The 16,448-nt window shown below is 44.7% G+C and overlaps 3 protein-coding genes and 2 non-coding genes across 5 annotated transcripts; 1 reads left to right on the top strand and 4 right to left on the bottom strand.

The window, feature by feature from the left end:
• Positions 1 to 2,842: 2,842 nt before the first annotated feature.
• On the top strand, positions 2,843 to 4,409 carry LOC124660244. The gene is made up of 3 exons (XM_047198039.1): positions 2,843 to 3,259; positions 3,868 to 4,077; positions 4,191 to 4,409. Exons 1-3 carry the CDS (start codon positions 2,932 to 2,934, stop codon positions 4,316 to 4,318), a joined length of 666 nt encoding a protein of 221 aa, XP_047053995.1. The 5' UTR covers positions 2,843 to 2,931; the 3' UTR covers positions 4,319 to 4,409.
• Positions 4,410 to 8,300: 3,891 nt separating this feature from the next.
• Positions 8,301 to 11,208, bottom strand: LOC124665863 (protein CPR-5-like). Its single transcript, XM_047203226.1, is given in 6 exon segments — positions 8,301 to 8,996; positions 8,998 to 9,393; positions 9,474 to 10,136; positions 10,216 to 10,251; positions 10,333 to 10,389; positions 11,137 to 11,208. Coding segments are annotated over 6 exon segments (1,320 nt in total). The 5' UTR covers positions 11,164 to 11,208; the 3' UTR covers positions 8,301 to 8,855.
• A 1,052-nt stretch (positions 11,209 to 12,260) lies between these two features.
• Positions 12,261 to 12,333, bottom strand: TRNAA-AGC. Its single transcript has one exon. It is a non-coding gene; the product is annotated as a tRNA-Ala (tRNA).
• Positions 12,334 to 12,810: 477 nt separating this feature from the next.
• On the bottom strand, positions 12,811 to 12,883 carry TRNAA-AGC. Its single transcript has one exon. It is a non-coding gene; the product is annotated as a tRNA-Ala (tRNA).
• Positions 12,884 to 14,502: 1,619 nt separating this feature from the next.
• Positions 14,503 to 15,118, bottom strand: LOC124660197. The gene has a single exon (XM_047197993.1). It carries the CDS (start codon positions 14,983 to 14,985, stop codon positions 14,752 to 14,754), a length of 234 nt encoding a protein of 77 aa, XP_047053949.1. The 5' UTR covers positions 14,986 to 15,118; the 3' UTR covers positions 14,503 to 14,751.
• Between the last annotated feature and the right edge of the window lie 1,330 nt (positions 15,119 to 16,448).

The following is a 16,448-nucleotide window of genomic DNA, read 5'->3' as shown; positions in this document are numbered from 1 at the left end:
AAAGCCACTGGCCGACATCATTAGCTCTAGCAGGTTCAGGCGGTCTAAATGCTTTATCTAGTAGGCATGGCGCCGATCCTGCATCTCTTTCTCGGCAGGGTTGTCAAGAAGAAAATCTTTCCTAGTAGAATCCCTTGACGATGGCACCGCCAACTCGACGTGCACCAGGAGGACTTCCTCGGTAGACCCGATCAGGAGAGCCCCATGTGGTGAGGAGGAGCTGCAACCATTTCACACAGGATCTACTCGCCGTCTTCTGATGATATAAGTTGAACGGAGGCGCTGCTGCCGTCTCCACATGGTAGCTCTTCTATGGGCACCGTCCCTGGAGCTGCTATTCCTCCACCATCTCGTTCAATCGATGACGATCTGTTTCTACACCGCCTCACTCGCGCGCCGAAAATGCTGTTTATCCACCGACATAACTATCACTGGATGGAGAAATTTATAGCTGAAGATTATATTGGCTATTTTATTACCACTAGTGTTTTCTCTTGACTTTAGAAAAATATTATGCATCTGGTTAAGAATTTTCTATGTGCTTGATCTTCAAATATTTGCTACAGTTGTCAGAGTATTTTTTTTGTCTGGAAAACAGAGTATCATTCAGTTTAGGACATATTAGATGGATTTCGACAATGTTATTATTTTGCAATTGATCTCTGAACACCTATGTCGCATTGGTTACATGTAAATTCAGATGCTACCCTGTACTCTTCCCATGTGCAAGCTTATTAGAGACCTATAAGCTGCTCAGAGAGTGTATTTTGTAGTAATACTTTAAGGAAAATGCTTATCATCCGCCGACCGATCCAACGCAGAAGATCGGTTGTCTGCTCAGCCTGATGTCCCGCGTGATGTGTCTTCGCGCGCGCTATTTTCTTCTGTGATCCCCACCTTGTTCACGCCCGCTGCTGGCTTGCTTTCTTCCGTGCACTGCTTTCCCCCGCGCACGCTCTTCTTCTGACCATGCGACTTTTCTTTTCTAACGTGGGTGAACCATAGCTTGCTACTACAAAAAATCTTTGCAACTCATGCTAGCTGCTGTGTACTAATGTACATGCTGAAAAATAAAACGTGACGTGACATGCTATGACTGGTGTAGCTAAAATAGATTGTTTGTGATTTTTGTTAAAATCATTTGATATTTTTGTTGTAAACCAATCTACAAGAATAGGATTGTTGCTTAATCAATTTGTTGTAACATTACCTTTTAAAAATGGCGCATGCTAGCCGTTGGTCGACCGAAGCGGCGCAAGAGAATCGGTTGCTCCCTGTGCCGTTCGATAAGGAACGTACACTCAACAATTAATCCATCTCTTCTTAGGTCGCTTTCACTCATGTTGTGCTAGGTCAGGCGCTTTCTCGGTCAGGCGGTCATGCGTTTACCCACTACTACGTTGGAGGACATCGAATGGTGTAGTTGGGAATCTGGTGGAGCTTGTTGGGTTTCACAAGAATGTAAATATCCAACAAAAGATAGAAATTTACAACATAAGTAAATATATTTTAATAAAAAACAACAATAATTTTAGGACTACAGATTATCCAAGTCAAAATTATCTTTACAACAAATCACGAATTTATAAAAATAATTAAAAGCAAACCCAACAAAAAGTTTAGGTGTTTACAACATTGGTAAATAATGATTTCAATAAAAAAATCTAATTACTACTAATTTCATGTGCCAAAAATATCTTTACAACAAATCACTAATATATTTACAACAAATAATTAAAAATAAATCCTACAAAAGGTTAGGTGTTTACAACAATAATAAAACAAAGATTTCAACCAAAAAAATAATTCTAATACTACTAATTTCATGTGCCAAAAATATCATTACAACAAATCACTAATATATTTACAACAATAAGTAAAATCAATTCCTACAAAAAAAAGTTAGGTGTTTACAACAATAGTAAACAGTGATTTCAATAAAAAAAATCTAATACTACTATTTTTTATTGTAATAGTATGTTTTTTATGTAAGTGGGGTGAGAATTTTTGTTGTAATACTCTGTAACTTTAGCAAGTGGGGTGAGCCTAGGTATATATTACAATCATCGTAGCTTTACATTTAAAATTAAAATACTTATTGTGAAGAGCTATCTGGTCTTAGGTAGGAATAGAAATTGAAAAAACATTCACTATAGACTACCACCATTCACGTGACGTGATGTAGCCCATCACGTAGCTACTCTAGCGGGCTCCAAGCAAAGCAGGAATGGACATTGCATGCATCTGCGCCTGTGCTCTGGTACGCGTGCGGCGCGGGACGTGAAGATGCTAGCTACACACTTCAGGTTTTTGCTGGTGATGGCAGCATGCAGCAGCAGAGCGGGACCCACTATATGGGGGAACGACCGATTATCCGCCAAAAATCGGCCAACCGACGGGTAGCAGTAACACGGCCCATACTTTAATCAACCTGAATTCTGCTATCAATAAGGAATGTACTCTGCTACCATCAAAGCGTACCATTGTTCTTTCTTTTGAATGCAAAAGGATTGCCTTACCCGAAACCGCCTTCGAACTATCACGCCAACAGGGCCCGGTGAAAGCGACTTGTCGATCGATCAGGAGAGCTCCCAACCCTATGAGCTTAGAGCTCTTAGGGATAGGTAATTTTTTTTAAAATAGCTTAGCATATGCATATCTTGTTGCTTCCGACCCAATAGCGATTCATCGAAGCCTACTATTTTGCTAGTCCATGGGCCAAGCCTGTTGTCGGGCCAGGCCCATGCTTCATCGGCAGTACGTATGTGTTGGGTGTTCCGACCTAGCGGGGACACTTCCAGAAACCGCTCCGTCTCCGACACAACCCGCGAGCAACAGCAGCAGCAGAGCCGAAGCAACCAGAGTGTTCGCCATTGTCCCGCTCCCTCTCTCTCTCCGATCAGCGCGAGCATCCAAGAGAAATCGCCGCCGATGCCTCCTCCCCCGCCACCTCAGACCGTGTTCCTGCGCCGGTCTGCGCCCGACGCCGCCTCCGACGAGGCGGCCGCGGTGGCGATCGTCGAGGTGGAGGGGGGCGACGGGGTGGACCTCGCGCAGGTGGGCCGCGCGCTGGGGCTGGACCCGGCCACCGTCCGCCTCAACGGCTACTTCCTCAGCCGCGGCTCCGGCCACGTCTCCCTGTCCGTCACCTGGGGCGCGCTCCTCGCCTTCTTCGCCGCGCGCGGGCTGCCCACCGGCGCCGACCCCGCCACGCCCGTCGCCGTCCACGGCAGGCTCGCACCTTCGCACCTGCTAACAGGTGCGCTTTTCTTCTAGTTTTATGGCTTTGTCGATAATCGTCGCACTGGCGCCGCCGTGCTCGTGACTGATGGTGGTACTATAGAAGTAGATAGATAACAACAGTGCTGGCTCGTTGGAAGATTGTGGCATTTAATGTGTCAATTTGCGGCAATAGTGTTTAGTGTGTCAAGTTGTGGCAATCAAAGCTACATTCTACTCGAGAGGTCAAGCAGCAGCATATCGATCTCTGATTCTCTGAAGATTTTGCTCCTTTTCTCATGTATTGGTGTCTCAATACTAGCAGCCAATAATTGTAATTGTTCAAGTCCAATGGGTCAGTTTTAATTATTGGTACATGATATTCAGGATCTATCTTCCTGATTTTGAAACTTCTGACAGGCACTAACACCTGCTGATAGGCTAACATCATTCTCATGTACTTGTTCCAAAGCTGTGTTACTTCTCAATGTCCAAGTTGAGTTCCTTACAAGTATTTCGTGATCATACGAATTAGAATCTGCTTAGTGCTACAAGAATGTTGTGATGTCATAAACTGCAGTAGAAGAACGTCAGCGCAAAGAGATACTTCTGCAATTTATTTTACTTATTATAATCTGCATCTTTTAGAGCCTGGAGCTATCCGGTCCTCAAAGCGAAAGTCCAGCTTGGAGACCGAAAATTGTTCCAAGAAGAGCAAACTCCAACATCACATCGAAGCTCTGTCTAAATGTAGCGAAGAGATACTTAGTGATGATATCACCCTTGGTTTGAAGAGAAGACTCAGATTGGATGAGGCTACTCCATCTAAGAAGATTAAACAAGTTGACTACAACTCAGGTTAGTGACAAATAACAAAGCTCTCTCAACTAATGATTTATATTCATGCATTTGAAACATATTTTGAAATCATAACGCTTCCTTTTTGGGTTGTTCCTGCATTGGATGGTCAGTGAATGGAGAAGGAAGGGAGCAGCCAGTCAAGTTCTCTTGCAGCTTCATCAATGGGCACAGCAAGCGGCTGTCGGATAAGGAGATGGTCACGTCACTCCTGTTGAAGAGGGTCCGGACAGCCATGTAGTTTGGTCCGCATCAGGTTTGTATTGAGTGCTAATTGCAACAGTTGTAGAATTGAGTTCCTTGTGTACATCCATGTGTTTGATATGATGCCAAAAAAACACCTGTAAATGTGGCTGGTCTAAGATGGTGTACATTTTATCTGTAAAGGCTAAACTGGCACTGTTAAATCTGTCACCAGGGCATTTGCTGCATGATACTAACTCCTAGTTTTGTCACTGTTTTGTTACCAGAACGGATACGTGCTTCTGAAGCTACAAATTCTAAACAACAATGTTACTGCAAATACAAGATTTAAATTTAGCTGCATGATAATCGTTAGCCACGCCTTTATTTGAATGATTACACTAGAGTGTTTGTTTAGATACTAGGAAACCAACATATGGATCTGCCATTGTCTAGAACCATTCTTACAACGGGAAAAGTACTAGCTGTAGAAAGTCCATTGAAAATTTGAAAACACATCTAGGGGAAATTAGCCAAGTTGCATCAAGAGTGAACCAACATTTGCTTGAAGAACAAAAACAGAGGCAGAAATGCCAAGGCCCTCTGCTACATGGAAAGAATAAATTTACTCCTTTTCAAGATCCAGTTGTTACAAAAGGCACCAATCACATATTTGTGTCACATGTGCAAAGTCTGTGAGTAATTAGACAAGTTGCATCCAGAATAAAGCTACACTGCTTGAAAATAAGACAGAACCAACCATGCCAAGGCACTCTGCTACATTGTAAGGACAAACTGACTCCTTCTCAAGATCCAGCTGGTGTTATAAAGGCACCACTACCATGTTGGTATCATCTGTGCAAAGTTTGTAATTCTGAAAACAATGGCACATACGGGAAATATTTCTCCCGAGTGTCCTCTCCAAGAGTGCAGATCACCTGGACTTGGCGACGGTCCATGTCATAGGACACCAGTGTTTTATCCCACCCAACAGTGTAGAAGATCATGTTATAGTCCGGATGGATTGCAACCCACTCGAAGGTTCGTACAAGATTATGACATGTTTGTCCAAGTAGTACGTAGGATAGCTCATTTCCCCCCTCCTCCTCTCTCCTTCAGCTACAGGGTTTGAGAGTCGGCCGTCGGTGGCCGGGCCGCTCCAGGGCCTCCTCCGCCGGAATAGCCGGCCGGAGCTGGTCAGGGAAGGGCGCCGGAGTAGCTAGGTGTAGTTTTAGGTCTAGATCTTCTGTTTTTCTTAGTGTTACCCCTGTGGAGACTGGCGATATGCCCTTGGGGGCTTGGCCACGCCGGAGTTCGAGCTGCTACCGGTGGCTGCTGGTGGTGTGGCTGCTGTCCGCGGCGCTCCGATGGGAGGAGCCAGATGCGGAAGGCGGCGGCGCTTCCTCACCCCCAACAATAAAGCTCGTCGGCTTCTCCTTCGATCTGGACAGATCTGGCCTAGATCTTCTTCTTCATCGCCACCATGGAGGTGGCAACGAAGATGAAATCTTTGTCGGTGCTGTTCTTGGCAGATCGACGGAGGGGAATCCTGGAGCTGCTCTTCCTCGCTCCATCTCTGTCTGGCATGGGCGACCTCAACTCTTCTTCTTCTATCGCGACGACCTCTCCAGCGGGCTGGATTCGTGGTGATCTACAATATCCTATCCAGCCTGCTTCTTGGGTGGCGCGGCCGCTTCTCCGGCTTTTTCGGGCTTCGCCGGATCTATTCCGTGCCCCTCCTACAACCTCCGGCGGGAGGCCCTCTTCACCTTGCTATTCGACGGCAAGGACGCGGCCGGCGATGGTGGCAAATGCATCGCCGGCGAGGTCGGGATTGGCGAGGAGGACTCGATGGCGTTTTGGAAATCTTTCAAGGGTCCTTTGTGCAAATCGGAAGGACATGGTTGTAATTTCATTTTCTTTCAGGTCCTTCCTGCAGTATTGTAAAAATTTTGTTTATTAATGCCAGTTCTGGGACCTTCGGGTCCCTTCCCCTGTTAAAAAAAAAAAAAAAAAAAAAAAAAAAAGTAGTACGTAGGAAGCTTCAGCCATATGCTTCAGTCTCCACTGTTGGTTTTCGTAGTCATCCAGGACATAGATTACTAGCCGGGCCACCTGGTCTTCATCATCTGCCTCAAAATTGGCATAGTGCAAACGGCCTTGGGACAGCTGAATGAAACCATAGTCCTCATTGTTAGGGACAGGTATGCTCATGCGTACTTTCCCCTGGGTGTCCAGCACGGCTATAGCAGGATCACAGTAGACGAGATAATGCAGACAACCATTCAGAAAAACATTTGACGATCGACCATCAAAAGGGATAATATCATTGTCCTCCCTATGAACCCGTTCTCCTGTTTCAGAGGAATACACCTCCACTCCATTGACCAGAGGGGGCGCATTGCCAATGACAACATTCCCGAAATGACGCGCATAATCTCGAATGAATTCATATACTCCCTCCGATTCATATTAATTGACTTCGATATGGATGTATCTAGAACTAAAATGTGTCTAGATACATCTATATTAGAGTCAATTAATATGAACCGGAGGGAGTACATAGAAGTGGGGTGACATGGCGGGATCAAAACCCAAGCATGAAGCCCACCTCTGATGGCCTAGGTTGTAATCTGGCAGTGCAGCCCACTCTTTCGTTGTAGGATTGCACACGAATAAATGTGAATCTGTCATATCCATGATAGGAGAGCATTTGTAGAGGAGAAGGCTGTTGCAGCTGTCCAAGAGAAAGGTGCGTTTGTGGATTGGCAAGAAGTCAAGCGAATGTGAGACCAATGGGGGGCCTGTGCCAGAGACATTGGTGAAATGGGGAACTGAGCACATCTCACCATCGTGCATAGTGAAGAAGCCGGCCAGGGTCTGGGGAAGCTTCATACGGTTAACGGCGTGCGAGATGAGGTCCCGCCAGGTTGCCGACACGCACTTGAAGCGGCAGACTGACCTGGCAGGGAGGCGAGAGAGGATTTCGACGACGAGGTCATCGGTCAGGCTGGACGCCGGGAACCTCCTTCTCTTCGATCTCCTCCCCTTCGCCATCTCGAGAAGTTCTAAGAAATGTAAATGGAGTAGAAGTCAAGATAAGGGAGAAAAAGGAGAAAGAGGTTCACGATGATGGATGGTGTTGTCGTACCTTAACTGGAGCAGAGGTCAAGATAGGAATACGAGTGAGGAAGTGGAGAGAGATGTTTATGATGATGGATGATGTTGGAGGTATATATGTTTGTTCCTTTTGACTTGGTGGTGCCTTCTTACGCACCATTTGAGAAATTCATTGGATGAGATGTCTCCATCTCCAACACTTGAAAATGGGTTTCACGGGATTTTTTTTTGGAACAAGTTCATTAGTAAACTTGGGTGGTAACATGGACAGGTAACCAAACTAACTAAAAATGGGGCTATCCCAGTCCCACCACAAATAAACCATCAAGAATACCCCATCATATTCAGAAATGCTAGTCCACTACTACTCATTTTGGAGTGGTTGTATACATGATGAACAACAATATTAATATATTCCCTTTATCGAAAAAGATGATGAACAACACTGTGAAGTTTCCCCATATAAGAATGAGAATAAGAATGAGGGTACGATTGTTTACCTTAAAGCATAACGAGTGCTAGATGAAAGAATCAAAGTCCTTAGGCTATTGATGTCCTGTAAAATTCCCACCTAATATATTCCAGGTAGGTACATCAAATCTTCTGACTTGATCAATTGGTTCGTGGCTGGTGGCTGATATAATATGGGGCTGAATTAAGCAAGTTTAAAAACAACATGTCTAGGCATCTTTGTATTTTACCCTTGTTACATCCGTCGACTCCGTCCATTTGCATTGCTTTAAGCCTCAAGGTAGTTTGGTAGATGGCAGTGTACCAGGACGTTGCCTAATCTTACTGTTCAAAGTTTCTGGCGTTCAGGATAACACTAGGTAAGACTTTGAGTTTGAGTATGTTGAATCTGTGATATCACCTTTGCAAAAGCATGATCTTTTAGTACAGTTAAGATAAACTACATCCCTTGATATTTATGTACATAAGGAATGCGGCAAGAAAAACCACATTCCAGGAAAAAAAAACAGAAGACCATAACTACCGAAGGTGGTAATTAACCGGTCTGCACTCTTACACTATACTGTGACCTTGCACAGTGAAAAAAAATGGTAACATTGAAGCCATTGATACCCGTATCTGATCTCAAGGTCACATGTTCACTACAATGATTTAGCTTGCACCATGTAAAGCTTTGGCTTGGAAGTTGAAAGTGTTATGATACCACCGGTCACCAACTTACAGCCAAGGATGGAGGCCAGCAGGGTAAGATAGGGAGGCCTGTTGCTATTTGAGAAGTTCAATTCTTCTTCTTTCACAATTCAACAATGCCATCAACTTTTTATCGAACACATGCCAACGCGTGTGTCTTTGTACCAATGCCATCACAACTCACATCCAACATTTCATTCCCTTGGTGGAACACCTTGGTAAACCTTACTTCTCCAGAAATCCAAAAGGTTTATTCGGACACCTTACTGGCAGAAATACAAGAGGACTGTGCCAGATACTGCATCCAAAATACTTCAGTCTTCAACTTTGTCACCAATGATGAAGGTCTTTATCTGGTCAGAAAAATGGTCCTTCCAGTCGGAAACAGAAGCAAATGGTAGTAGGCCAGTGAAAGCTGGGACAACAAATCCCAGCACAGCATAAAATATGCACCGAGCGAACCCAGTACGGCAACCAGACAACCTCGTTGCCGCGCGCTGTTGTAATAGCACCATGAAGGATGCGATACAAAATGGATGGATAACAGTTTCCAAGTAAATGAATCGAACAAAGGACTTCCCAGCACATGAGCCAGACGTTTCCATCTCCACCTAGAGTGTTGGCGCAAAACCTACCCGCAAAGCCACAAATAACTCCCAACAGAATGAAATTGAAAGTTACAGGCATACTTGATCCAGTCAATGCAGAACGCTGGAACGCTAACCAAGCAATTGCCAGAATCATTACTATACCAAAGAACATGCGTGTTGCTGCTATTAGATGACATCTGATAAAGAGCAACCCAGAGTTAAGGTTTGACACTGAACTAGGCACCCACCACGATTTGGATCCCTGCAAAAGGAATAGAAAAAATATTTAATTACCAAAGGGACTTGCTAATACACATCTATTGATGAAGTAGATGATCATACCCTCGAAGCAGCTGAGCAAGCTGACGTAATATCAGTTATCCGTTCGTAGGAATAAATGTAAGTCCCATATGCGAAAAACACTGACATAATTATTACCGCACTAACAAGAAAATCTGTAAGTGTTCTGAGGATCTGCGCGTCTCTGGTGTCCTGCATCTTTGTCTGGAATTTCTCCTCTTGGAAAGAAGCTTTCTGAAATCCTAGAGATAATTTGATCTTCTCTAACATATGTGTGTAGGAGCTAAGAGCTAACTGGGACTGCTTAAGTTGCAGCTTTCTCATGTTAAGCCCAATCTCAAATTCCTTTAGCTCGTTTGAACGAGCTTGCTCCTTAACCGACCTCTCGAATGCATTAAGAATGGACCGATCAGCTTCATGAGAGGATCTGCTACGAGCAGATTGAGCCAGCTGCTGACTGTCTCTGGCATAAAGAACAAGTTGACTTTCTACTGAACTCACAATAACTTCATGTGTCCGGTTTTGCGAATCAACAGTGCTCAAGTTGTTGCCTACAGCTGCAGAGCCTCCGTGCTTAAAAGAACATTCAGGAGCAGGACTTGTCTCATAGTCAGGTATCTCATTAATACGATGAAGCGTCCTCAATGTGCTGCTAAACGAATTCTCGAAGTTTCTCATGAAACTGTCAAACCTGTCACCATATGTCTATACAAAAGATGAGAAAAAGATATTCAAGGAATGTTAACAGAAAAGTGAGCCCCTACATTCAGACAGCAAGGCTTACATTTGCTAAAGACTCCTGCACTGCTGAGGTACAGATCTGCATATTGAATTTGACTCGATTTCAGACAACATTTTAAAATGGTTTGCAGGGTTTAGGGTTAAATTAGAAAGGAATTACCTTGGAAAGGATGACCGGATGCAATCTTTCCCCTGGACCATTGCTTGAATTCACAACCTGTGATCAAGGAAGGCAACTCATTACTCTGACCAATAGAGTAGACGATTTAACAAAATGGTAATGCCAATGTGCAGTGTGTACAGGTGAGTAGAAGATAACTTTACTGAAAAAAATTGAGTGCGCAATCGTGGGAACTACAAACAATGAAAACGCAACGAACGTAAGCAGACATGTGTAAACTGCGATGGCCGATGGTAGGCCTTGGTATTAAGCTTTTTGCTTGGTGCGTGATCTTCCGTTATCTGAATGATAGGGAGCGATTTTTTTTTTATGCGGATGGCACATCTGACAGTTAAACTTCAGCTCATTTAGCGCTCAACACAGATATGGAATGGAGTAACAATGTCGAATTTTGAAACCAATAGCAGATTCTACAATAAATCGACAAGATACACTCAATGGACAACGGTTCTCCGTTTCATGTAATTAGACGTTGCACTAATTCCACAAGTTAACCATCCTTTTTTTTTGTTGCAGCTTGAAGAAAATCCCTCGATCATTCGAGCATATGCATCCATGCAGTAACCATCACGAAAGTGCAAGCCTCAGCAACAAAAGATCATCATGTATCCATGTACTAGTAACAGAACAAATGGGCCTATCCATGTACTACTAGTAACATAACAAATGGGCGTAAAGGCACTAAGGCAGCGTACAATTCATTTAAGAAATTAGTACTACTACTACTAATGCTGCCCTGACGCAATGGTGTACGAGGCAAAATTGGATTCTTTCTGTACGTACCCGCGCGAGAACGGCCGCGAACGACATGCCGAGGGGCAGCGCGAGGTCGTCCTGAGCGCCTCCGCCCCCATTCCCCCCGCCGTCTCCGTCGCCGCCCCGAGAAGGCAAGGAGTTCGCCGGGCCGCGCCGCCGCCGCAGCGGGCGGAGCCGGACCCCCTTGCGCGGCCGGTAGCCGGACGAGGACGCCGACGAGGATGCGCCGTCCATCCCGGAGCTGGGAGGGGTCCCGCCAAACGGAGCAGTGAGGAATTGAACGGGGGTCGCTGTCGCTCCGGCGTGATCTGGGGACGGGTGGGGAAGGAGCGAGAAGAATGGAAAAAGAGGCGGCGTGCGTGCGTGGGAATAAACAAAATTAAAAACGTGGAGGATATATACACGTCGGCTGGGCAGAATTAGCCGTTGGAGGTTATTTTTTCTTTCTTGGAAGGCATTAAGTTTTGGAGATCGTGGCGTCAAGATTTTCTGGGTGGGTACAAATTCGGCTGCACGAACTGGTTTGCGTTGGACACGAATTCTTGATTGGATTTCGAGCGAGATTGTCAGATTGTGAGCGACAAAAAAGAATGAAAAAATGGTGGAGATGCGGGTATCGATCCCCGTACCTCTCGCATGCTAAGCGAGCGCTCTACCATCTGAGCTACATCCCCATCTTGCAAAGGAACTCGCCGGGCCGCGCCGCCGCCGCAGCGGACGGAGCCGGACCCCCTTGCGCGGCCGGTAGCCGGACGAGGACGCCGAGGAGGACGCGCCGTCCATCCGGGAGCCGGGAGAGGTCCCGTCAAACGGAGCAGTGAGGAATTGAACGGGGGTCGCTGTCGCTCCGGCGTGATCTGGGGACGGGTGGGGAAGGAGCGAGAAGAATGGAAAAAGAGGCGGCGTGCGTGCGTGGGAATAAACAAAATTAAAAACGTGGAGGATATATACACGTCGGCTGGGCAGAATTAGCCGTTGGAGGTTATTTTTTCTTTCTTGGAAGGCATTAAGTTTTGGAGATCGTGGCGTCAAGATTTTCTGGGTGGGTACAAATTCGGCTGCACGAACTGGTTTGCGTTGGACACGAATTCTTGATTGGATTTCGAGCGAGATTGTCAGATTGTGAGCGACAAAAAAGAATGAAAAAATGGTGGAGATGCGGGGTATCGATCCCCGTACCTCTCGCATGCTAAGCGAGCGCTCTACCATCTGAGCTACATCCCCATCTTGCAAAGGAACTCGCCGGGCCGCGCCGCCGCCGCAGCGGACGGAGCCGGACCCCCTTGCGCGGCCGGTAGCCGGACGAGGACGCCGAGGAGGACGCGCCGTCCATCCGGGAGCCGGGAGAGGTCCCGTCAAACGGAGCAGTGAGGAATTGAACGGGGTCGCTGTCGCTCCGGCGTGATCTGGGGACGGGTGGGGAAGGAGCGAGAAGAATGGAAAAAGAGGCGGCGTGCGTGCGTGGGAATAAACAAAATTAAAAACGTGGAGGATATATACACGTCGGCTGGGCAGAATTAGCCGTTGGAGGTTATTTTTTTCTTTCTTGGAAGGCATTAAGTTTTGGAGATCGTGGCGTCAAGATTTTCTGGGTGGGTACAAATTCGGCTGCACGAACTGGTTTGCGTTGGACACGAATTCTTGATTGGATTTCGAGCGAGATTGTCAGATTGTGAGCGACAAAAAAGAATGAAAAAATGGTGGAGATGCGGGGTATCGATCCCCGTACCTCTCGCATGCTAAGCGAGCGCTCTACCATCTGAGCTACATCCCCATCTTGCAAATATTTTGATAGCAATTTATATATTCTTAATACATGTGGAAGATGTGTACACCGTGTTCTCTCATTGTGTTACACGATCAATGAGTCTTGAGCAAGTTCAGTGGATTCGACAAATCATTCATGGGAGAATAGTTTTTGTCCAATAGTTCGGCTAAAGGCCAACTGGCGTACGTATAAAGCATGTAAGTGGACTGAACAGAGGAGTAAGGGAAGTTTTTAAAAATATATATAGTATGAGTGTGGCGTTTGGGAGGCCTCTTTATTTTGGAATACTCAAATTTTGTATTTTAAATTTTCAAAAAATCTGAAAGAAAAAATTGGAGGTAGACAATGATGATTGATGAATGCTACAGTGGTGTGAAATCTCGACACAAACTGATTTGTATTCTAAGCTACACAAAATTGGTAAAATCTGAGAAATTTTATAGTATTGAAATGTGCATTATTCACTGTAAAATTTGTCAGAATTTGTTATTTTTATGTAGCCTAGAATATGAAGTAGTTTGTATTGAGATTTTATACCATCATAGTATACATAAATTTTTATCTCTAGAATTTTGTTTCAACTTTTTAAAACTTTAGAATACGAACTAGGAGTGGTTGTAAATAAAGAGCTACTTGTAGCTCGACTTCCATTTTAAGTTTTCCGATATAGCAAAGTATATTACTACTCCCTCCGTCTAAAAATAAGCGTCTCAACTTTATCTAGATACGGATGCATTTTAGTTAGAGATACATCTGTATCTACATAAAAGTGAGACATCTATTTTTACACCGAGAAAATACATTATTAGGGTAAAATACAAGGCTTTTATGTCCGATAGCATTCGTACGCCACCAAAGGAAAACCCTCCTTTTGTTTGTTTATTAGTTACGTTCATTATTTTCTTTGTTTTCTAGCTTTGGTAGGATTCTTTTACATCTATTTCACTATATTTTCGCTTGTATTGTTTTGTAAATTGTTTAGTTTTGTTTTTATTATAAGACACCGGTTACCCATCATGCATGTGTTATTACAATTGGGTGGAACACATGGTTATTTTGGTGTTGTAAAACTTGATGGAAAAACTCAACAGGCGGGCAATTTTTAATTAAGTATCTATGATGGCATTTCACAGGTGAACATTTTAGGTGACAAACTGATTTCACGAAGAAAAAGTTAATTCATTTCATCTGTTGCAGCTCCATGCACACGAACAACTTCATATCATCATTGGTGTAAGATCCAACATGTCAGGACATCCAAACCGTTCCGCGTGTTTCAAAATCCTGCTTGGTGATCTATACTCGATCGGTTTTGGAGGTAGTACATGACGGCGGCCGATCGATCGGAGATAAGTTCTTTGGGTGTATTAGGACTCGGAACTTCATTAGTAGTAGACTACACTGTATTTCGCAGTCTAATTCAGTCGACGATGCAAGGGTTAATTTCTAGAACCAAACGGTGGTGCGAGAGGGTGAGGAGAGGGAAGTGAGTGATCAACAAAATTCGAGCAAACCAGAATGAAGCAATCAGTGACACAGGAAATTTGATCCAATGGTTTAAGCGATAATTTGAATAAGGCACGTACAAATCAAATGAACGGCCCCTTACACTGAAGAACAACACACACGGGATGGGTGCAGGCACACGCACTGCATCTACACATCCTAGTAAACAGCACAAACAAATACGAAAGAAACTTTAAATCTTTAATCGACCAGGGCGGCAGCAAGCAGCTAGCGTGCGCTGGCTCCCTGCGGCGCGTCTGGTAGCAATCCACGCCGCCGCACGAGCCATATATACGGCCATGCGTACGTACGTGTGCTAATCAAACAGATTATTTAGTAGTGCTCGACGGCGGCCGATATCGATCAGATCAGAAGTCGCCGGTGCCATCGGTGCGCTTGGCGCCTTTGCCCTTCTCGCCCTCGGCGCCGTTCATGCTGAAGCTTTTGAGCGAGCGCCCGCCGGCGCCGTTGACGGGGAAGCTGTCCTCGCCCGCGCTCACGGCGGCCTCAACGGGGGCCGCGGTGTGGCTCAGCAGCAGCATACCAAGCAGGGCGAGGCCCAGCAGGGTCATGCGCAGCTCGTTGTTCCTTGCGCCCGCCATTGCCGACTGCGGAGAATGTGGGAGATTGACTGTGCGGAGGTAGTGGGCTTATTGGGTTATTGCGATGGATTATTGTGGAGAAGCTTGGTGATGGTGGAGGAAGGATGGTGTTCCTGAGGATTTATAGTGGGAGGAAAGGGTGAAAGGGGTGGTGGCGAGAGGATTATGGAGAAGGGTTCGTGGTCTTGCGGTGGTGCTCAAGAGTAGGAGAATGGTGCGGGTCCAAACTTGGAGCCGTTGGAACGCTAAATTTAGCAGGAGACCTTTTCAGTCGGGAGATAGAGAGAGTCTTTTTTGGACTTTTTTTCCCCCTTTTTCATTTATATTTCTGCTATGTTTTAATCTTTTTGTTGTTGTTTTGATTTTTTTTCTAGTCTTAGTGATTATGGCGTCCAGTAGCAAATCTCCCTTCTTGAGCTTGTGGATAAAGAGCCGAATAATGTGAAGAGGGCTATAATTGCTACGTCGTGCTTTACTGATTTGCTAGGATATTTAAGTTTCATGTACCCAAGGATCTGCTTGAATGGGTTGTGATGAATACTGACCCAAAGCTGCGCGAGTACCGCCACAAGGTCAGTAAACCTATTGTTTTCACAAGGGACATGATGACAAAGGTTTTCAATGTGCCATCGGGGGTAGGCATGTGGAAAGGTTGAAGAATAGTGAGCATACGAAGCTACGCAACATGTACCGTGATGGTGATAGGACTCTGATTGCTTATTTGGAGAGACTTCTGCGTGATTGTGTTGATAATGATGTTGTGATGATCAAGAGGTCATTTGCTCTTCTAGCTTTTGCAACTGTTCTATTCTTAGGGACTGACTCAATAAAGTCCTTCGACAAATGAATAAAAGGCCATGAGGGAAGCCATACCACTACATATCATGGAGCTAAAAAAATGTATAGCCTGGCATATCTTAACTAGTTAAAATCAATGTAAATATTATTCACTTAATATTGCACATTAGTTGGTCTAACCTTTATAGCATTGACAATCATGTATGTTTTGTTTTGATAATTAATGACAATGCCAATGGACTGATGATTTCATTTAGTTACAGGAAATGATTTTCCGTAGGCGATACATGAAGACCATTTGATGGGTTCAAGGAGGAAGGTCATGCATATAAATATAAACACTCAGTTGTGATAATGATTGAAACTCATATCGATCAAAGTCCTTATGTATATATATGAAGAAATGTTCCATATGAGATTCATGTAGTCCTTTGGACAAATTAGATAATGATGCAAATCAAAGTCAAAATAGTCATGAACACCATTAAGTTAAAGAAACGAATATGCTATGATGCAGGACTAGAAAGTGAACATAGGAAACTTCAAGTCAGGAGGGTTTTGTTCATTGATTGAACCCAGTACAATCACGATGAGGTTCATGTGTAGATGAAGAAATGAGATATGTGTAATTCATTGGGGAAACTCAAAAGTGTTCATGATTGGGC

The sequence above is a fragment of the Lolium rigidum genome, chromosome 6 (genome assembly GCF_022539505.1).
Source record: "Lolium rigidum isolate FL_2022 chromosome 6, APGP_CSIRO_Lrig_0.1, whole genome shotgun sequence".
Lineage (NCBI taxonomy): Eukaryota > Viridiplantae > Streptophyta > Magnoliopsida > Poales > Poaceae > Lolium > Lolium rigidum.
Note: the sequence above shows the minus strand (reverse complement) of the source record. Positions and strands in the feature narration are given on the sequence as shown.